The sequence below is a fragment of the Tachypleus tridentatus genome, chromosome 13 (genome assembly GCF_004210375.1).
Source record: "Tachypleus tridentatus isolate NWPU-2018 chromosome 13, ASM421037v1, whole genome shotgun sequence".
Lineage (NCBI taxonomy): Eukaryota > Metazoa > Arthropoda > Merostomata > Xiphosura > Limulidae > Tachypleus > Tachypleus tridentatus.
In genome coordinates, this window is record NC_134837.1 from 150,539,180 (window position 1) to 150,562,606 (window position 23,427).

The following is a 23,427-nucleotide window of genomic DNA, read 5'->3' on the forward strand; positions in this document are numbered from 1 at the left end:
AACGAACTTAATTGAAGTTCAAAGAGAAGCAAAACCATATTACATAATATACATTTTACTAACTTTTACTGCTTAGTTAGCCTTTTTCATCTACTCTAAGGAAAATTCTGTAACGGAAAATTTTACATCTGTAATAGTCACTGTATTTCGATTCCTGGACACAACGAAATCGCTTGTTGTGAGTTGATTGAGAGAATTGCTAAGGTAGTTCTATAATTTACTTTTATACTGTAACCATTTCTTTTGATTTTTTCTAATTTATTGAACAGAATACTCATTACTATTTGTATTCGTTTGGTCGTTTATTCATTGTATTTTTCTCCATTTCATGCAAATACTTTATGTTTCATTCTGGTTGTTGTTAAATATAAAGCTGCACAATAGATATCGAAACCAGAATTTTTGCGTCTTAAACCTGCAGTTTTACTGTTGAACCACTGGGGGGGGGAGATAAACTATTTTAACTTAAAGGACTGACGAAACGACGCTGTCACGTCCCTATTACTCTTCAAACTTGGTATATGTAATTTCGTTACACAGATTGGGCAAATCCATTTCTCTTATAAAGACTTTTTTTTTGTAAGATCTTTCGAGAAACAGCTGACCAAATTTTTATTCATTACGTTGCTTATGCTTCTACTTGTCATTACCTTCAGTCATATCTGTTAATACTAGATGATACTCATGAGTCTTATATTATTTAAAGATTTTTTAAGGCAATCGTTTGTTTTCTTGAAATTTCCTTCCTCCTTCAACGGTTTTAATTATTTCATTTTTTAGGAAGATTTTTGTTACGTTGTTTTGAATAATGTCTATAAAATGCCTCTTGGTATGTATAAACACATTATACTTAATAAGTTCTCAATTATAGATATATATAAATAACACGTTTTCTATTTCGTCGAAGAAGAAATTGCCCGAGCTGTGGCGCTAATGGGTAATCGTTAAGTAGTCAGTTGAAGGGTAAGTTAAAGAAGTCTAACTTCTCGGTATAATTACCGTGTTAGAAGGAAATTCGGATTAAACATTACAGTTAAACCTTGAATTAAGTAAAACAAGCTGTGTAAGTAAAATGTGGTATGAAATACTGCCAAGCGCTGCCATAATATTTACGTGTTTAAGTATCCCAAGTTTTGCAACATGGGGAATTAATTATATCGTGTTAGGAAAGGTATGTGCATAATGTTTACATTTTCACTGTAATTTACAGTTATTTTAATGTAATAACCATAACTTCCTAACAGCAAAAGTACCTGAAAGTTTCTTTTTGTTTAATTAATATAGCATACTGTTGCTGTTAGGAACAATTTTGCTTAAAACGATTTTACCTTATTTGTGGTGAAAACATTCATCAAAGTTAAAATATTAAACTTTACAAGTCGAGTAGATGATCGCTTTTTCAGTTTCATGAAGATCTAGGTACAACTACAACTTATAAGTACAATACTGTTAGTAGTACTTCTTACCATTATTAGTATTAACACTAATTTTAATAATATCAGGGCTGATACTTATTTCAAACTAGTAGTACTAGAACTAGAAAAGTAAGTACAGTATTACGACTGTGCTTTGTAGCAAAACTTCGTAATAATAATAATAGTACTATCCCATTTGTTATTAATACTTACTAAGTTAGAGCATTACAAGTATTAGTAGTACTATTATTGTACTAGTAAAGAGCATAAAGCTGTAATACAGCTTTCAGGATAACACTGAAAGAAGTACTTCTATCTGTGAGTTACCATTAGCAAGGCATAGCATCCCTTAGCCCCTTTTCTTGCTAAGAGGGTTACGGTTTAAGCCATTAGGGGTGGATGCAAAGTGGTGGATCATCTCATTTAGTGGATATCTGGGACAATGACAGAGGAGATATACTTAAGTTAATTGTGCACTGCAACCTGTGGTAAGAAATGGCAACCAAGAATGAGTTATATTTCATGAATCAAGGAATATTGTGAGTGAATGCATAATGTTGAATGGCATGCACTTGGAGAGAAAAATTAAAATTATAAGAGAATTGTGTTTGAAGTGTCATTATGAACACATGATTTAAGCACCACTTGAGAAGGTGTACATGGAAAAGCCCTGGATATGTTAGAAACCAATTTGAATACATTTCTATCAATAGAAGGTTCATATACACAATACAACAGTCAAACTTACCCAGGGACTGACTGCAGGAGAGACCATGTCCCAGAAGTATGCACCATTGAGATAAGAGAGAGGAAACTTTCTTTTTTTTTAAAGCCAAAATTGAGGAAGAAACTCGTAGTATAATTCTAATGGTAAAAGATTTAATTGAAGGAAAGAATACAGTTACAGTTAAAAACTATTTTCAAGAACTTTAAGATGAAGAGAAACTGTTAAAAAAGCACTAGTTGGAACAGCTAGTGAATGTTATTCCATTCAAATTAAGGCAAAAGAAACAATTGGATGAGAGAGTAATTCCTTGAGCTCATGGACAGTAGAAGGAAAATGAAAACTCGCAGCGTAAACTTTTATAAGAAACTTGACAAAAAAATTCAGTCAGTATGCAATGAAGAAAAGGAAAAGTGGCTTAATGAAAAATATATAGAAATAGAAAAACTAAAGGATAAAGATGTTACATCAGTGTATAGAATATTAATGATATTACAGTGAAAGGAGAATCCATTGCTAATGGATGTTTTAAGCCTAAGAAATGATGATGTAATTAAGGAAAAAAGAACAAGCACAGAAATGATGGACCGAGTGTATTTTACAACAGTCATGAAGAAAAGTTATTTATTAATAACTTGAACAGATTGATAATTCTTAAGTTAGAAATACAAAGTTATCAGTAGAATGAAAATCAATGAAGCTACAGGATCAGATGAAATTTCAGTATAATAAATAAAATGTTTAGAAGGATGTGATATAGAAAAGAATATAATCAGTGATGTCCAGAAAACCCACTTGTAGAGAAATATATATCTAAAAATGGCTCGTTTGAGTTGAGAAAATTTTTTTAACATTTCTCAACCCAAACAAGCTGTTTTTACACATAAAAGATTATTATCAATTAGATTTATGAAAGTGGTGAAATACTTCAGGATTTAGGGAAAGACCAGGAACCATTGAAATGTGAATATTATCAAACCATCAATTTAATAAGCTATTGACAAAGTTCCTGTTAAAGAGAAATGCCACATTTATGCTACAAATACTTTCAGAGAGGGCAGTAAAAATGGAGGACCTTTTCTTGTATTTTATTTATTATACCAAAGATTTTAATAGTCAAGCATGTGGAGTTAAACAAATGCTGGAAGAATTGGATATTGATGGTAAAGACTTCAGAATTTTAATGAATCTTTATTGGGATCAAACAGCATCAGGAAAGATAGAAAATTAATTTCATTCAAATTAAGATTGGCCTGAGACATGGCTTGATCTTTTCATCTGATTTCTTTAATTTGTATACTGTAAAAATCCTGAGAGAGATTGAGGATTTAAAAGGTTGATCATTGGGAGACAGAATTAGAAAAACTTGCATTATACTGGTGACACAGTTTTAACTGTTGTTTCAGAAAAAGAGAGTACAAAAAAAAAAGTCAGGGAAAGTGATAATAAGGATTCAAGTAGGAAAGCTGAATGCATAATAATTACATAGAAGAAGGTGATTCTTCTGATGCATTGTTAAAGTAGAATAGGAGCAAATAAGACAGATGAATAAAGTTAACTACCTAGAAAGCCTCATACTATTAGATGGTTATTGTGATTGTGAAATAAAAATGAGAATAGGGATGGCAAACTTGCATTACTGAAAATGAAAATGCTGAAAAACAATAAAATTTCTGTGTGGATGAAGCTGAAAGCTTTGGGTTGCTATATTGTACCAATTTTTGCATATTTATCATAATATTGGACAAAATTGTCAAATAATGAAAAATTAATTGAAGCAGTTGAGCTGTTTTTAAAGCATACCATAAAGGTATGTTGGACTAGTCTCATTCTGAATGAATATATTTTGTTAAGATCATGTTGGATGAGGAAGCTACTGATTAACATCAGAAACAGATGGTTGTAGTTTCTCAGATACATTATGAGGAATAAATTTAAAATCTGGTAATTACTAGAAAGACTGAAGGAAAGAGAAGCTGTGGAAGATGGAAGTTGATTTGAGTGAAGTGCTGCAATCTACAAAGATATTTACACTATAGTGTGTATTCTTAATGGATACTATAATCATCACCATTTTAATGATTCACCAAAGCAATTTCTTCCTAACTGATTTATATCTGTCTGCATTTTCTTCTTCAAATAATTTATGTTGAGTGTTCAAACAAAATATTTTTTTTTGTTTTATATACACATGTGAAATGACTAAAAAATAATAACTATAGAACTCCACTATAGTTTATCAAGCTTAATAACTAAGTTGTATTCAATTATAAAAAAAAAAAAAAAATGAAATTTTGAGCAGACTAAAGACTCGACCTTCCCTCTTGAACTTTTGTTTTGAAAGGATGAGATGATTTACTTGAAAATAGTTGAGTGGACCACTATGGAGGAACATTCTGAGATTTCAGTTGGTTATTTACATGCCTATGACATGTAAGTGTACGTAAGAGGTGTAAGTGGAAAGAGGTGAGCAGGGCCATTGTGTTTGATCCAGTACATGAGAAATATCTCAGCAAATAGAAAAGATAGGAGGTTATTAGATATTTTATATTCTAGCTTGTAAATATAGGTAATTTGAGATCCTAATTCATACAAAACTGTGGACTTTATTATTTTGGTATCAGAGACATCTAATTTGAATGAGTGCTGTAATCAAAATGCGTGCTTTTAATATTTACTTTTAAATTAAATATTAACTGATGTATTATGCTAAAATTTGAATTAATATACAATTTAATAAAAAATTTATAAATATAAATTCTTAAAATAGTTCCTCAATTAAATTTTGACTGGAAGTCAACAAACATGATGACATGGCCTTTGACTCGTGACTATAGGAAGACCTATTTAGGTAGGGTTGAGTGTGTGAATACATTTTTTTTCAGATAAATTTCTATTTTTATTTCAGAAATGTGAAAGTTAATGAAATACTTTCTTCAGATATAAATGATCATTTCTTAAATTACAAATACTTTTGCCTTTAAAATAATTTACATATGTCAAAGTAGCTTAAAATAGTGAAAATGTTAAGTTTTGTTTACTGCAAAATGTGTGTTCTAAGCATAATTAATTTTGTGTTCAAGGGATAACAAGGGGTTATTTTGCCCATAAATGCATTCAAATTCATAACACCACTGTATTCCAAATTACACAGATCTTTTTCATACATCCAGCACTGATGTTTAAGATACTCGTTTGGTTTCCTAAACTTTTTTGATGTTGCAGCTTCACTTAATGCTGATCTAGCTCATATATTTATAAACCAATGAAAAAACAAGCATGAAGAAAATGTTCTTTTTCAAATTATTTGTACTGCATGCAAAAGTGTGTCTGGCCCATTTAAGTTAGCAGTAATGTTTTTAGAAAACCTGTTTTTGCAATGCTGTCTCTTATAGAATAAGCTGTTATATGATGTAACCATCAAAAGGGAAGAGTGAAAGTTAATACATTGTTATAAAGAAATAGAAAATGAGATTAATATTTTAGAATTATTTTGTGTGAGTAATTTTCTAAAGTTAAAAGTCAAAATGGAAGATCTGAATTTCAGATTTTATGATTATTTTATTCTGAAACTATTTCATTTAACATTCAAATTACTGATTTACAATACTGCTTACTACCAGTGCATATTGAATCATATTATTAACCCTTTTGTGATGGGTTATAGGTGAAAGGCCATGTCATCACATTTGTTGACTTGCATTCACAGTTTTATTGAAATACTATTTTATGAATTTATGTTAGTAACTTTAGAATCAAATTGTATATTTCAAACTTTAATATTATGTATGAGTTAATTTCTTAATTTAAATGTAAATATTAAAAGAACAGACCGAAATGTAGATTTTATTTAGTCACATATGTTGAATGTAGCACTGTTTAAAATTATATGTTTGTGATGTACAAAACTACAGATTTAGTATTTTGACAAATTAGAAACTCAAATTAGAATATAAAATAAGAACCTTGCATCTTTTTATTCTGCTGAGATATGTGTACTGAACCATACATAGTGGCCTCATTCACCTCTTTCCATTTTTATAAATGGTCCCTTATATAAGTTTACTACAATACATGATATGAATAACCAATAGACAGCTTAGAATGTTTTCCCTAGAGGTTTTCTCAACCATTTTAATTTGTGAAAAGGCTAACATATATTCTTTTGAATCAAGATTACAAGAAGCTATGTTGTGTCTTTAGGCAACTTGAAGTTTCATATTTCTTCACACTTAAGTCCATCTTAGTTACTAAGCTTAAGAAATTGTAGTGGAATTATGTGGTATCAGTATAGTTAATTTTTATTTTTGGGTTATTTAACTGTATATATAAAACCTAAAACAAATTATCATCCACATACGATTTTTAAAAGGCTTAGTGACCTATGTCCAGTAGCAACAGAGTTCAAAGTTGTAGCTGGAAGAGATAATTGCTTTATTTCTATATATAATATTCTATATTTTAAGAAAATAAGTTTAATACTTTATTTCTAAATACTAATAATAAATATATATAATGCATATTAATTGAAATGCGATAGTATATTACAAAATACTAGTCCCATTACAAAAAACAGCCAAGATGGGAAAGACTTAAGGTCAGTTTTATAGTATTGGGATAATTAATATGAGTGCATTTGCACTGCTTTAGTGTAAGTTATGTAATGTTAGCTAGGCATGACCACAAGGTCAATATAATGAAAAATTATAAATATCTTGTGTTATGAAACGTAGACTAAACATTTGAATTTTTGTGTTATAATATGTAATCATGTTAGCATGAAAAAAGCATAACTTGCATTTATTTCCTAATTTTTTTATGATGGTTACAAGGTTGATCAAGTGATAGATTCTACATAGTTTGGGTATAGAAATAACAAAATATAAAGTCTTATTGAAAATATTTGAGATTTTTTGAGACAAAGAATATTTTGTAAAATTATAACATGAAATCACTTTGTATTCCGACTAGTGAATAAACAGGCTCAATATTTTCACAAACAAATATTTAGTAAAAATATTTCATTAAAAAATCTTACTTTTTGTGTACAAAAAACTTGTAATCTTTACCAAAAATCTACCAAATTTTGTGAAGATACACATGCTGTATCAAAAGATACAATGCAAATACTTAATGTGCAAATATGTACCTGAACTTGTGTATATTATACTGAGCTTGTAGTGGAATGGTTAAATTTAGTATAGTGGATGAGACAACTTTGCTTTCTTTGAATGGTATATTTAGTTATTTTTGTGTTGCAATATTTAAATTTAAAGGATTAATGAAAGAGTGTTAACTTGTTATTTTTATGTGTGAGCTACTTGGGGAACTAATGATTAATTAGTAGGATTAATTACATTATTGATGGTATATTGTTAATGTTTTGTACAACTTATATATTACTTAGTTCATGTAACAAATAAATTTATCAAGAATTTGTATTTAAATCTAGAAAAATATATTTAACAAGCTTATAAAATCCATGATGGATTTTGTTGGTAATTCTGTTAATTTGAATTAACAAAGTATGAGGAATAATCTTTATCCGGGTGTACATTCTTTTGTAACCAAAAGCACAATAATGATACTTGGGGGAGGGGAGTGTTCAATGGGAAATGTACCAAAAATGCTTGTTTCAATATGTTGATGGAGTAATAATTTGATGTAAAAGAAGTAATGGTACAAAGGGCTATCCACTATCTTAAATTGAATTGTGATGTCCTAGAATAATTCCTTAAATGCTTGTTCCTGTGATATGAAATATTTTGCATTTATTCAAACATTTAGAAAATCACTTTTAGATAATAGGTACATACTTATAATGTAAAAACAAATGTCTTTAAATGCTGTGCACTGTGTATGTCCATGCATGTTGTTATTCTGTGTAACACTAACAACTAAGCATTTTAGTCACTTCTGTTATAATACTCTAGATCTGCATACATGTGTAATGTTTCAGAATTTATTTTTCTGTAAAATATATATAATAACATCAAATTTAAATTATTAAACTGACTTCAGCATGAAAAAGATTAAAACAGATAATTTACATGTGCACTTGTTTTCTTTTTCCAGCCAATGAAACGTGCTTTGAAAACTAACGAAGATCAGTATCTTTTTTTGAGAGACACTAGACTGACTGGAAAGGGACATAAAACAGTAGTAAGGTTTTTCTTTTATTTTACACCTATAATATGAAGTTATTTCTTAATCATTTTGAATTACAGTTGTTACACCATGCTACATTTCATGAACAAAAAATTGACTAATGTATAGTAATAGCACTTTTAGCATGGAAGGTTATTCGTTCTTCTAAAATATATTAGAAATCACATTCTTTATGATAGTAAACTAAGACCATTTTCTTTCACTAAAGGGTTTAATAAACTTTTTAATATTTTTAATAGTAATTTTATAAGTTTCTGCATTATTCTGTACATGAGGAAACCAGTGTTGAATTTTGTATTTGAACTTAAGCTACAAAAAATTCTCTGTATAGAAACTACTGTTGCATTAATTACTTTTCACTTGTAACAGGATATTGGAAGTATTGTCTTTTGAATGCTATGCACAACAATTAAATTATAAATTTATATAAGAATATAGTTGACAATATGCAATTACAATTTCGATATAGCTTCACCTACTTCACCTGTTACTCTTTCTGTTATTCCCCTCAGTGTGGATTCCTGTATGTGGTGAGAGGACCTCCCAGAGAAGGTTTCATTCCTTCAGTTTATCCCACATGCTTGCTGTGCATTACGACTTGTGAAAGGGAGGAGAAGATCCTGGTGGACATTGTGTTTGATGCTGGTGTTCGAATGTAGTGCTTATGAAATTCTAGTGTTGCTACAATGTCCTTGTTTGGCATTGTAGTGCATCCCCTCATAAGGCTTCATAGTGGGTGGGTTTAGTGGGTACCAAAATATTTCTTCTTTATTATGGATCCATCAAGTAAAAATAAAATAGTGAAAAAACAGAACCAAAGGTTAATGACCACATCTTGAAGATTCTGAACAGTAATCTTCAACTTCTTCAACAACTGTACCACACTTTCTGACATTACATTCTTCATCAGACAAATCTTTAGGGCAAATGGCTCCCTTTTTTTTATTCAGAAGAGACTAGAGGGCCTTGCTGGCTTTTCAAAGTCAGTCAAAAAGCTATGTTTTGGAGATGTCCTGGTGGAAACATCCACTTCAAAACACATTGAACTCCTATTGTATTCAAGGTCATTAGGGATATATTCATTGATGTTACTCCCCATGTTACTTTGAATTTGTCACAAGAAGTTATTGTTGAGAGGGATTTGGTTTCTCCACCTAAGGAGTTTCTGCAGTGAGCCATAACTCCACTTGCAAAGATGGAATTATGATGCCGACCAGTGCCCTAATTTTGACATTCACATTATCACATTCACCTGCTACCATCAAGGCAGGTTATTTAAATTGCAAAGTATGGTCATATATTCTGAACCTTTCAAAGGTTTCCAATGTCAATGGATTGGTCACTCAAAAACATCATATTGCAGTTCCTTGACATGTGCTCATTGTGGTGGCAAGGACCATGCTGCCTATGAGTACAAAATGGACCCTCATTGGATTAATAGTAGTAGCTTTCACCCATCTTGCTTGTGTTCATGCCCTAGGTGGGTGGAAGGAAAAGAGGTACAGCATTTTAAAGTGGTTCACAACATTTCTTACCCTGAGGCTTGAAAGTTACTGTCCACCACTTCTTCTCGGATGTATGCTGCTGCACTCTGTTCTACTGCTACACTAGGAGAGCAGACAGATATATCCATGCCTCCAAAAGAATTGTTTTCATACCGTGTGAAGTCTTTGCCCTCCATGGTTAAGAAAGTTGATGTGTCAATGTCAACACTCATATCTATTTCTATCATTACTTCCAGCAGATTCCCAAGTTCAGGTGTTTTCATGGGTCCATCTTCTTTTCTGCCCCTGAGATACAGAACAATTATTTGTTCTTGTCCTCAATTGCTGGAATCTTCTTTTAATGATGGAGACCTGCCCAGTTGACTCGGGAGAGGATCCATGGATGCTGATAGACCTCCTTCTAATAAAGAGAATAAAGAGAAGAGGCTTGATTGAAAACAGAGGGGCTCTTCACCAGATACTCTCCTATGTAAATAAAAATGCCCACATTGGTACAGAAACCCACTTGAAATAAAAATGTATCTCAGAACGGCTGGTATAGGTATTATCACTTTTATCGATAAGCAGAGAACAATGTTTTGACCTTCCTAGGTCATCTTCATGTTCTAATTTAGATGAAATCAAGGTGAGGATTGATTCCTAACATTCTGTGTGTTTTTCCTTACAGGCAACATTTCTGAAACCTGTCAATACAGTCATCCTTGAGCAGTTTTATTTGTACAGAAATGACAGGTTGTGTTTTGGACGAGTGCATGGAGAGGTGGCACTGCTGGTCATTCACTATGTGTGCACCTTGTCTTTGCCACTCAGCACATCATTGGAGGCTGTAGCCATTCGTGTTTCCTTGGATCATACTATCACTGTGTGTTCTCTTTACCAGTCTCCTGAAGAGACCTGAGATCATTCAGATCCTCAGTCTAGGGGACTTTAATGGACATAATCCCCTCTGGGGAGGTGCTGATATTTATGAGAGGGGTTGCTCCATAGAGCATTTGCTCTCAGATCAAAACTTTTTCTCTTCTATACTGGTGTTTATACTTATTTTCACACACCTAATCAGTCTTTTACTTCTATTGATCTCTCTTTCTGCTCTCCTTCACTGTTATCTTACTTTTTTTGGAGAGTTGATAGTAACCCATTGGACAGTGATCATTTTCCTGTCTTTATGAGATAGCATGGCTGAGTTTGATGCCATCTGACCCATGTGCATTAATGGAAGGTGGATCAGACCAACTGATCCTCCTTCACTGCTCTCTCGGAACTTGATCCTGCTGTTATCTGTAAGCTATTGATAGATGACTGTGTAACAGCAGTGACTGACTGTATTGCTCAGGCAGCTGCTCAGTGTATTCCTAAAACACTGACACATTTTCCACTGTATTCTCGTTTGTGGTAGAATTCTGCCTGTCACATGGCATGGAAAGCTAAAACCCGGACTGGGATACCTTTCATAGGTATCCCACACTTTCAAACCACATTGCTTTTCAGTGGGCTCATAAATGTACTCAGCAGGTAAGACGTTAAAACCAGAGGGATTTTGGATTAAATTCATGACCAGCATCTTTTCTACCACCAGTTGCAAAGGCATATGGGACGAGATTTGGAAGGTCAGTGGGTAATATAATTCTGCCTCCCTTTTCATCTTATTCTTTGATGGCCAGGAAGTTGCTGATGCCCAGAGCATCACCTATACTCTAGGTGGAAGCTTTTGTCAGGTATCTAGCACTTCTTCTTCATCCTCCACCTCCTTAGCCATCAAGACTTGGGCAGAGGGATCATCTCTTTTCTTTCAGACTGATTGTCTCTTTGACTATAATCACTCCTGTACACTGATGGAACTCGGGCTTGCTCTTCATTGGTCTGGTAGTATATTGGTCAGACATGACAATATACACTCAGAGATGCTGCACCATCTCTGTCCTGCTGGTCTTGCTATTTTTCTGATTGTTTTTAACTGGATCTGGCAGGAGGACACTCTTCCAGATGTGTTTCACCAGGCTATTTTCCAAGTCTTGGAAGGGTCCCAAGATTCCTTCAAACTACTGTGCAATTGCATTGACAAGCTGTCTCTATTAGACTTTAGAAAGGAAAACTGATTCCTCAAATCAAACAACCTCCTCTGCCACCCAGTTTGGGTTCTGACAACAGTTTTCTGCTGTAGTCCACCTGATTTGACTTGAAACATTAATCAGAGAATCCTTTCTCAAGTGACAACATTTTGTGTCAGTATTCTTTGACCTTGAGAAGGCTTATGATACTATGTGGAGGTATGGCAGTTTGCGAGACCTCCACTCACATGGGTTGCGTGGCCATTTGCCAGTTTTTATTAAAATTTTTAATGGACAAATGACTCCATGTTATTGTGGGTTTGACACTTTTCTGTTCTTTCGTACAGGAACTTTGAGTCCCTTAGGTCTGTGTCTTGAGTGTCACACTTTTCAGTATAAAGATTAATGCTATCACTTGACAACTCCCTCTTACTGATGCAAATGGACTCTGTGTTGACAAATTCTACATGTTGTGTCAGTTATCGAACATGAAGTTTATTGAGCAGCAGCAACAGATTGCTCTCGACTGTTTACTGAAGTGCATCACCTCAAACAGTTTTAACGTTTCTCTCTCTGAAACCATTTGCATGCACTTTTGCTGCCAACCATTTTTCCATTTCTGTTTATATGGATGGTTCGAAATCAGATGGCTCTGTGGGCTCTGCCATGGTTTGTTGTGGTTCAATGGCTCACACAGAATTCTCTACAGTTTCTGTGTTTGCTTCCAAATTGTATGCCATTTCTCTTGCCCTGGATCACATAGAAGCAAAGTAGTGCTCAAATTGTACTATTTATACCAAGTCGCTTAGCTCTCTACTGTCCCTGGAATCCCTTCATGTTAGTTCTCACTCTGTTCTCGCCAAATTTCAATACCAACCGGCCCATTTCTCTAACATTTACTTCTATCCAGTTTTTCTGGATAACAGGTCATGTTGATATTTGCGGGAATGGACTCGCTGACACTGCAGCTCAATCTGTCTGCTCCGGCACTGTCACTGCTGTGCCTGTTTCATACATGGACTATGGTCCTGTATTCAAGGCTTGGCTCTGTGCCAGTTAGCAGTCAACTTGGAGTGAGCAATGTGTAAACAAGCTTTTCCAAATAAAACTGTCTATTGGACCGTCTTGCTTCCATAAGGATTGCAAAGAGGAAGTTGTTCTAACTAGACTACACATTGGTCACCGAGAATGATGCACCAATGTATTGTCTGTGTAACACTCAGGTCAGAATAAGCCACATTTTACTGTCTTGCCATCGTTACAACTCTCAATGATGGCACTATTTTAGACATGTTTTGTTCACAGGATTACCTCTGATGCTGGACAGTGTCGTTGGCAATGGTGATACTGTATACTTTACAGACTTTTTGAATTTCATAAGGGCTGTTGGTCTTTTTAACATTTTAAGTTTTTAATTCAAAAATTGGACATTGTTTTGTTTTAACATGATTTCTTTTTACAAATTTTAATAATTTTATTTTTAATTTTTTTTACCAGTTGTTTGGTGCAGATAGCCTAGTTGCTTAGTGCCATAAAATTCCAATTAACAAAACTTTCTGTTGTGTTTAAATAACTGTGAAGATGCAGCTACATTTGCATCTTATAGAAGTGAATGAACCACATTGTTATAATGATTAGTAGTTTATACAATCAACTATATCTAGTTGTTATTCAGTGTTAATGGCCACCCCTCGGTGTGGATTCCTGTACGTGGTGAGGGGAACTCCCAGGGAGGGTTCTGTCTGGTTACCTTCTCTGGGATCTAAACATCCACCCACGTGTTTGCCGTGCGTGGCGACCCGTAAAGGGGAGGAGAGGATCCTGGTGGTTGAGGGGTCCAACCCTAACACACCACTTTGGCCTTGAATTCCTGTAGATGGGTGGCTCCCCTTGGGTCAATCAGCTGGTCCACTTGGGCTAGAGTCAACCAAGTACCAGTGTTGGAAGTTCTTAACGGGTGTTTTGGACATTGTGCCTGATGCTGGTGTTTGGGTATAGTGCTCACGAAACCCTGGCATTGCTGCATTGTCCTTGTGTGACTTTGTAGGGCTCCATGGTAGGTGGGGTCAGTGGGTACCGAAATTTTTTCTTTTTCCTATGGATCCTCCAAAAAATTTAAATAACATTGTAAAACAACAGTCAATGGGTGTTTACCACGCCTTGAATACTCAGAACAGCAATCTTCAACATCAGTAACACACGCACCTCATTTTCTTATATTACATTCTCTTCGAAAACCTTTAGGGCAAATGTCCCCTTTTTTTTATTCAAAAGGGACTAGAGGGACTTGCTGGCTCTCCAAAGTCAGTAAAGAAACTTCGATCTGGTGATATATTGGTTGAAACATCCACATCCCAACACAGTGAACTGTGAACCCTCGTTTTAACATTTACTTCACCACATGTACCTGCCACCATCAAGGCAGGTTATCTCATTTGCAGGGTTCGGCCATACATACCAAACCCTCTTCGATGTTTCCAATGTCAGAGATTCGGCCACTCAAAGACATCTTGTCGTGGTTCCCTGACATGTGCTCGTTGTGGAGGCAAGGACAACGATGACTGTGACATGAACCCACATTGCGTAAACTGCAATGATTCTCACCCCCTCTTACTTTCATTCTTGCCCAAAATGGTTGGAGGAAAAAGAGGTGCAGCGTTTGAAAACAACACATAACATTAGTTATCCTGAGGCTCGGAAATTGCTGTCCACAACTCCATCTCGGACATATGCTGCTGCACTTCATTCCACAACTACAGTGGGAGTGCAAACAGATCTCTCTGTGCCTCCAAGATAATCGTTTTCAAAACAAATGAAAGGCCTTTTGACCTCCGTGGTTAAAAAGGTTGATGAATCGACTTCCACACCCATCTCTGTTCCTCCCATACCTTCCAACAAACATCAAGATCCACGTCATTCAGTTTCAAATACAGGCATTTCTTCTGATACATCTTTTTCTCCCACACTTTCAAACCGGGTTGCTTTCCAACGGGTCCGTGCACATGCTAGGTGGGGAAGACGTCAAAGCCAGAAGGAATCTTGGATTAAGTTCACAACCAGCATATCTTCTACCACCAGTTCCAAGATCATATGGGACAGGACTCGAAAGGTTAATGGGCACTACAATTCTGTCCCCCTCTCGATCTTATTCTTTGATGGTCAGGAGGTGACTGATGTTCGGAACATCGCTAACACTCTAGGTGAAAGCTTTTGCTTTCTCGCACTTCTGCTTGTTCCTCCACCTTCCTGGCCATCAAGACTCGGGCAGAACGATCACCTCTTTCCTTTCAAACTGACTGTTTCTTTGACTATAATTGTCCCTTTACCTGCTCGTCTTGTTTGGTTCCTCAAATCAAACAACCTCCTCTAGCCCACCCAGTGTGGGTTCCGTCGACAGCACTCCACCACAGACCACCTAATTCGTCTTGAAACATCTATCAGAGAAGCATTTCTCAACCGCCAACATCTTGTATCAATATTCTTTGACATAGAGAAGGCTTACGACACAACATGGAAGGTATGGCGTTTTGCGAGACCTCCATACATATGGGTTACGTGGCCATCTACCCATGTTTATTAAAAAAATTTTAATGGACAGGAGATTCCAAGTTCGTGTGGGTTAGACACTTTCCCGTTCTTTTGTACAGGAACTTGGAGTCCCTCAAGGCTGTGTATTGAGTGTTACACTCTTCAGTATAAAGATAAATGCCATCACTGAACAACTCCCTCTCACTGTTGCGAATGGGTTGTATGTCGACGACTTTCACATCTCATGTCAGTCGTCAAACATGAGATATATTGAGCGGCAACTACAAACCGCCCTCAATTGTGTACGGAAGTGGACTCTGGCTAACGGCTTTAATTTCTCTCTCTCCAAAACTGTATGCATGCACTTTTGCCATCGACGGGGTATCCTGAACTTCATATCGGTGAAGTTTTGCTGCCAGTGGTCCCGGAGACCAAGTTCTTGGGGCTTATCTTTGATCGTAAACTGACCTTTATACCACACTTAAAGCAGCTTCGGGTCAAATGCACAAGAGCACTGAACATCCTTCCGTGTTCTCTCTTCCACCAGTTGGGGGGCAGATCGCTGTTCAATGTTAAAGGTATATCGTGCTCTTATTAGATCGAAACTCGATTATGGATCAATGGTCTATGGCTCTGCCAGACCCTCGGCCTTAAAATGCTGGTCCCCATTCATCACCAAGGACTTTGACTCTGCACTGGGGCTTTCCGCACCTCTCCAGTTCAAAGTATATACATTGAATCTCATGAACCTTCTCTACACCTTCGCTGTTTGCAACTATCTTTACAATATGCTTCGAAACTTCATTCCTTACCAAAGCATCCCACCTGGAAATGTGTTTTCCTTCCTCGGTGGGCAGTACTTTTCCAGAACAGCTGATCTGTCATTGCTCCGTTTGGCCTTCGCATCCGTTAGTCTTCCTGGTGGGTTATGATCATTATCATTCTGCTACAGGTAGTTCTTTACAACTTTGTTGACTGGATGTCAACATTGGTTTTTACACCATTTTCTATTTTAATTGCTGTTTTGTTTTTACCTTCATTTACTTTTACAAATTTTACTCCATTTACTTGACTTTATCTTTTTACTGGACATTTGGCTACTCATTATTACGATTTTGCAGAGTGTCTTTTAAAACTTTTATTCTTTTACATTTTGATAATAGCTGCTATGACACATAACCCGGAACCAGGACTGGAAAGGCTAACTTCAGGTGATTGACGGTGGTTCTTGAACTTACCTGTTAGTCTTCCTGGCGGGTTATGATCATTACCTTTTTGCTAGAGTAAATACCTTACAACTTCTTATACTCTGCCTTCTATCTTAACATTGTAGACTAGGTGTCAACATTGGTTTTATACTTTTTTGTTTTACCTTCATTTCCATTTATGTCTATTACTACATTTATTTATTATTTTTTTATTTTTTATTACATTTTTACCAAATGTCTGGTGCAGATAGCCTCGCTGCTTTGTGCCATAAAACACTAAATCAATGAATCAATCAATCAAGTTAATGGCCAAGCTTCAATTCTAGGTCATCTTGATACACTTCATTAGAAGTTAAACCGATTAGTTTATTAAGGAGATTTGTAAATTAGCTAAATTATACCAATATCTTACCATATTTTGTAAACGTAATCTAATTCTTGAAGGTCTTGTTTCTAAACTTTTATGTATCATCACATACAATGTCAAAGATAACTTAAACTTGATAAAACCATGCTGCAAAATAACATCAGATATCACATATAAATGATCTATATCAGAAGATAGATGACACAACAGACAACATAGATCATCAAAATATTACAAGCTATTCAAGCTTTGTATTAATACATATATTCATGTACAAATGAAATTCACTCATCAGCTCTCAAAAAAGGCATTTTAACAATACAGACATACCAAAGTAATAAACTTAATTAAATAAGAGCTTGAGTTGGGCTGTTAATTTGATTGATTAGTGTTATGCAAAATAACAGATTAACTGAAATCACAATTAAATTGATTTAATGCTATGAAAATAATCAACTAGTAAACATTAATGCATTTGATTATTACAGTTTTCAATTTTTGAAATGATCAAAATATTGTAATTATGGTTTCTCCTTATTTTCAGTTAATTCAAGGTTGTTCAGCTTAACTGATTTGTCATAACTCACTAAAATATCAACTACCGTGTAATCAAAATTAGTATTTCTGGTTAGTAACACTTTTTTATTATTACAATTACCTAAATAATTGAAATATTAGCTATTAGCACTTCTGTTAGTGTGACTGCATGCAGTGATAAGCATGTGCTCTACTTATAAACAACTGACAAATGTGAGGGTATGCCCTAGCAACAGTGATGCCTGTTCATATTTATCTTATATTGCAAGTTATCTAATGTTAGCTAGGGATGACTGAAAGTTCGACATAAAAAAATAATGAATATATATGTAAATATATATTGTTATGAGACTTAAGGTATTTAGATTAAACATTTGTACTCATCTCAGCATGAAACAAGTTTAATTTATATTTATTTCCTAATTTTTTTCCATAATGTTTAAGAGGTTGGTCAAGTAACAGACTCCACGTAGTTAGAGTATAGAAAATAACAGAATATAAAATTTTACTGAAAACAAATATTTGAAATGTATTTAGGAGATTTTAGAGATTACTCAAATAATAGACTTTGGGGATGAAGAATAGTTTTTAATCATAACACATAATCACTTTGCACTTATATTAGTAATGAAACAGATTGTTTTCACAAAGAAATCTTTAATAAAAATATTTCATTAAACAATCAGATTTTTGTTATATGAACAAATTGTAATCTTTACTAAAGGTCTACCAAATTTTGTGAATATACACATGCTGTATCAAAAGTTATAATTCAAATATTTAATGTGAAGATGAATTTATGTATATTATACAAGCCTGTTGTGAAAGAGTTAATATATAAAAGCTCTTCTAAGTTAATATTCATTACACTTTATTTACTTAAAACATATTTGCTGAGTAACTAGTTAAAATATTACTAGACATGGGTTAATGAAAGTAGCATTATGTAAGACTGTTGAATATTTAATGAACAGGACTGCTGTTTAATTGCAAAAAAGCACTGGAAATAGAGGAATATCTAGTGATGTAATTTAAACACTGTCTGTTAGAATAACCTTTATATAGTTTGATTATACCATATTTTTTCATGGTGTCTAATTGGTTGACAAGAGTGCCATAACAATGCAGCTCTATAATCAAAACTCAATGTTCATTATATACTCTTGAAGAAAAGAAACGCAAAAGGCAAAATTTGAGACATATTGTTAACAAGTTTATTCTGAGTAGTTCTGTATGACATGTGAAACTTTACACATTCACTGCTGAACATCCAAAGTCTGCAAAGGCGAAGCCTACGCTCACTGGTTGAAGTTTAACGTCACTCAACATCAATAACGAGTATGCCCCCCGTGAGCATCAATAACTGCTTGGCATCTCCTGCCCATGGAAGCAATGAGATGACGAATCACATCCTGTGGAATGGCTGTCCACTTAGCCTGCAAAGCTGCTACAAGCTGAGGTAGAGTCTTTGGTTGAGGTTGTCGCTGTCGCAGACGTCGGTCCAACTAGTCCCAAAAATGTTCGATGGGGTTTAAATCTGGTGATCTGGAGGGCCAGGGAAGAACATTGATGTTGTGGTGTCTCAAGAAGACAGTGGTGAGTCGGGCTGTGTGAGGACGGGCGTTGTCATGTTGAAAAACGTCGTTGACGTTCACCATGATGGGTTGCACATGGGGCCTAAGAATCTTGTCGACAGTTGAGCACGGTCTGACTGGAAATTCTACGCAGCCCTGGTATGGTTGAGGCAGTAGACGTCGCAGTGATGGTCCTATCCCGAAGGTGACATAACCGGATGTAGCGATCTTGTGCGGGCATGGTCACACGAGGTCTGGCTGATCGTGGACAGTCACGAGTTGATCCATGTTGTTGGTGACGATTCCATAGCCTTGTGATGGTGCTTGGGTGGACATTCACAGCTCTGGCAACATCTGATCGAGATTCGCCTGCTTCCAATGGCGTTGTTGCGTTGTGCTTCAGTCAGTCTTGGCGTAACCGTATTGCGTGTTGGTGGCTTAACACTGAGCTATGGAAAGTGAGAACCCGTCACTTTTATAGGGATTTTGCACATGTTGCACTTGCAGAACATGCAGATCTCTCAAACAAATTTATTGGACACGAATGCGTTTTGGCGAAAAATACGATGTTTTCCTCTGTTTTCAAAGTGCACAACTTTTATTGTCATTTTGGTCTGACAATCAGTGCCTTAACACGTGTAACATCACATGCTCTAAGCTTGTAACGTTATTACATATATTTCTCTTTAAAATAACAAAAATATCCCTTTTGCGTTTCTTTTTTTTGAAGAGTATATGTTTTTCTACCCCCAACTTTTTTATTTTCCCTTTCTCTGCTTTATTTTTTCTCAATTTTGGCATTTCTCTCTCATATTTGCCATGGCCCAGATTTTCCCCCTGAATTTTCAAAATCTTAAAATTATTCCTGTACATTTTGAATACGTGTTCAAAAAATATTTACATTCTGCAGCAGAAAATACACAAGTTCTGCTAATAGTACAAAAATTTTGCCTTCTTACTTGAGGAATATTATGTATAATTAAAGGAAATTCTTTTACTCTTTTCATTACAATAAAAGATTGTTGGGTGTATCATGTTTCTTGTATCTTGTTAAATTATGCCAGTTTTTACTGTTATACACTTTAAAATCTTAATTACATTAAATTTCTTCATTTTTGGTAATGCACAATAATTAATCTAGACCTGTAAAAATGTAACATTCACATTGTAATGCATCTGTTGCATTGACTCAGAGCAGCTGGTATTGGTACTAACAGTTTTATTAATAAAGCAGAGAACAACGTTTTGACCTTCCTAGGTCATCTTCAGGTTGCTCTCTGCTTTATTAATAAGTGTTAGTACCCATACCAGCTGTTCTGAGATACCTTTTTATTCCAAGTGTGTTTCTCATTGTCAAGAATATCTGTTGTATTAATTACTTATTAAGATGCATTTTTTTTGTGCTATAATTGAAGTTTTGATTTTTTTTATCTTTCTATTTCAGGGATTAGAGGCTTTGCCAGATAAAGAATGAAATGTTTAATGGCTGTTGTAGACATACAGCCAATAAAAATATTATGGTATGAAGACAAGGGAGAAACTGAAATTGATTCTTTTATTTGAGAAAAAGTAGAATTATGTATTTGTTTTAGTTGTGTAATAAAGTATTGAAAACATTGCTTAAATACATTAGGTTTGGTCCATATGTTTTCTGTTGGCCTAAAATATTAATACAAATCAGGATAATCAAAACAAATGACATAGAAACTGAGAATTATAAGACAGCAAATACAAAAACAGAAAAATTCTGGTTGGAATTTTTTTTCCGAAGGAGTAAAGTTTAATGTTTTTTCTCACTAAGAACTATTTTGTTTATTCTACATGAAGAAATTTTTAAGTATTTTATTCAAAAGGGTTTCTTAACTGCAAAGGCTGAATTTTAATAGGGCCTAAGACAGCCTATATCAGACTTGAATGAAATGTTACTCAAAAACAAAGTGATAAATGTGGTATATTACTTGCAATATTTTGTATTAAATCACAAAATGACTGCTAATGATATGAAGAAACGTATATCTTAAAACATATTTTCTTTATTATTCTTGAAATAGCTGCAAAAAAAAGTGAAATATTTATAAAAATGGAACATCAATACAGGGTGATTGTAAAAATTGGTAATTCACTGAAGTTAAATGGTTTGAAATTTTCAAAATCCATAAACATTCCTGGTCAAATATCTGTATTTTTCCAGCTGTTGATTGTTTCTCACAATTATACTGACTGTAACAAACCAACAACAATACTGTAAAGCTGTCCCACACTGTTGTGTTACCTTTTATAATTTTGCATACATGTATTGTATAGTGTTGATCCTTATGCTCAAGAATTTTCTACAAATTTAGAGAATAGGTGAAAATTTTGCAATGCATATTTAAAATTTAAGTTGCATACATTTCTAAATAAATAATGAAAACAAACATTGATAGTAAAATAAATATGTGATAGTAAATATGTTATAACATATTTGGTAAGTTACATTATTATTTATGCATTTATCCAAATAAATGATCACATTCAAGTTCTGCATATAGTGCAAGTTGAAAAAATTACTGTTAGAAATCTAAAGAGTGTTTTAGTAAAATGTTATGACATAGCAAGACAGAATTAAATTCAAATGAGTTTGTTCAGCACATTACTTAATATGAAAAAATACAGTCAACATTTGTTTTACAGATCTAAAGCATTTTCTGTCACACTATCATGTGCTTAGATTAGGTAATATTGAATGAAAAGGGTGGTTGTCGTGTTTCACAATGTATACAGATTTCAATGCGCTATTTTGTTTTAGAATTGAAATGTAAAAGGTCTAGTATTAAGAAGAGGTTCATACATAAATTACATAATATTCCACATCTGTCTTTGAAAAGACTTGTTTTGTTAGTAATTGGTCAGAAATTTACCCTAGTCAAAACTGAGTTGTACAAGTATATTTCCAATACTTCAGAAAACAATAGTGTCTGATCCTTCTAGTTTTAAACACTTGTATTTAATAACTGTAAATATTTCAAGTAATGACTCTGTTTTTTTGTAAATTAAATGGGCTAAAAGTTTTTTCAGTCAAACATGAGTTAAAGTGGTAAAAGATCCATTTTAACTGATCATCCTTGCATAAAATAATGGACTAAAATGTATTTGAGAGTGTGTAGATCCCTTTGGACTTGATGAGCTGGGAATGAGGACCAGCTAAGTTTTCTCTTCTGTTCTCATTCTTGATTGTGATACCCTACAGGTAACTGGTAATATGGACAACTTAGATATCGGTATATTTGCCTGTATTATATGATGAATATTAAATGGTATTAACAAACTTTAACTTTGTGTGATTTGTTGAACACAAAAACTACTCTCTTGTTATTATTCTTAGCAGAATCACATATGGTGTATTTTTGAAAGGAGGCAGAAAAATAGAAACAGCACTAATATAATGTTACTCAAAAAGGCAGTACGCCTCACTGAATATGAATATGATCAAGTGTTCATATTTTTTACGAGCTTGCACTATGTCTCACTATTTCTACACTAATTTTGTATCATAGAAGTTACTGGAGACAAGTTTCTTTAATGGAGCACATATTTTAAAATTGTCCCAAGCTAATAGTTACTTAAAAGAAACATTCACTGTAAGTAACCGTTCCTCAGTATGCAGAAGGCCATTACAGCTCGTGCCATTTTCCCAATATTTAGGTTAAAGCAAAACTGGGGAAGAAATACATTTATATGACATGTACAACATGACTTTTTGCTGTTGCTTGCAGCAGGTAAACATATTCAACATTACGCATAACTTTTGAAACTAGAATTCCAACCTGTTAAAGATAAGGCCATTTTAGGTCCAAATGATAATCCTTCATAAACTTAATTTCATCAGAAGTTTTACACATAGGTAAGAGGAAACTATATTTTTGCCCGTAGACAGTTGATTACTGAAATTTGAATTACACGTGTTTTTGTTTGTTCTAACAATTAAGTTTGTTTTTTTTCAAAAATATGAAAATGCATATTTATGAACGTAAATCTGAAAATGCTAGTAACATGAAACTTGTTTTTCATAACTCAGATTTATCATTGTAATTTACAACACAAATCTTGTGTATTTGAGTTAACTTTGTGTATAAAAAGAACATAAATCACAAGCCTTCGATAACCACTGGAATTTTTTTAAAGGCCAATAGTATTAAGAAGTCACAAAGAATTAAGCGTGTCTATTATGCAATTTTTTTTTAATAATCTGATTTCATCAGATAGTTTCATTGTACAAAAAAAGAAATACTGCAGTAAGCAGTATTAATTTATTTTTGGTTGTAAAGTTACGCATTAAACCACCAGATAGCAATGTGTATGAAGGGTCTTAAA

The 23,427-nt window shown here is 34.0% G+C and overlaps 1 protein-coding gene across 2 annotated transcripts; it reads left to right on the top strand.

Moving 5' to 3' along the window:
- Nucleotides 1-920: 920 nt before the first annotated feature.
- Nucleotides 921-20,703, top strand: ND-MWFE (NADH dehydrogenase (ubiquinone) MWFE subunit). 2 transcript variants are annotated; one of them, XR_013020103.1, is made up of 4 exons: nucleotides 924-1,171; nucleotides 8,215-8,301; nucleotides 17,508-17,590; nucleotides 20,519-20,703. XR_013020103.1 is itself a non-coding variant. In XM_076476822.1 (3 exons), the coding sequence occupies exons 1-3, from the start codon at nucleotides 1,073-1,075 to the stop codon at nucleotides 20,546-20,548; spliced, it is 216 nt and encodes a 71-aa protein (XP_076332937.1). In that variant the 5' UTR covers nucleotides 921-1,072; the 3' UTR covers nucleotides 20,549-20,703. The 2 variants fall into 2 exon arrangements, 1 of the variants encoding a protein (XP_076332937.1); XM_076476822.1 differs by lacking the exon at nucleotides 17,508-17,590 and having other exon boundaries at nucleotides 921-1,171.
- The last annotated feature ends 2,724 nt before the right edge of the window (nucleotides 20,704-23,427 follow it).

Coding starts and splice junctions, on each gene's coding strand:
- ND-MWFE (XM_076476822.1), top strand. CDS start 1,073: ATGTGGTATGAAATACTGCCAAGCGCTGCCATAATATTTACGTGTTTA. Junction 1,172..8,214: donor ATTATATCGTGTTAGGAAAG/GTATGTGCATAA, acceptor TTCTTTTTCCAG/CCAATGAAACGTGCTTTGAA. Junction 8,302..20,518: donor GAAAGGGACATAAAACAGTA/GTAAGGTTTTTC, acceptor TTTCTATTTCAG/GGATTAGAGGCTTTGCCAGA.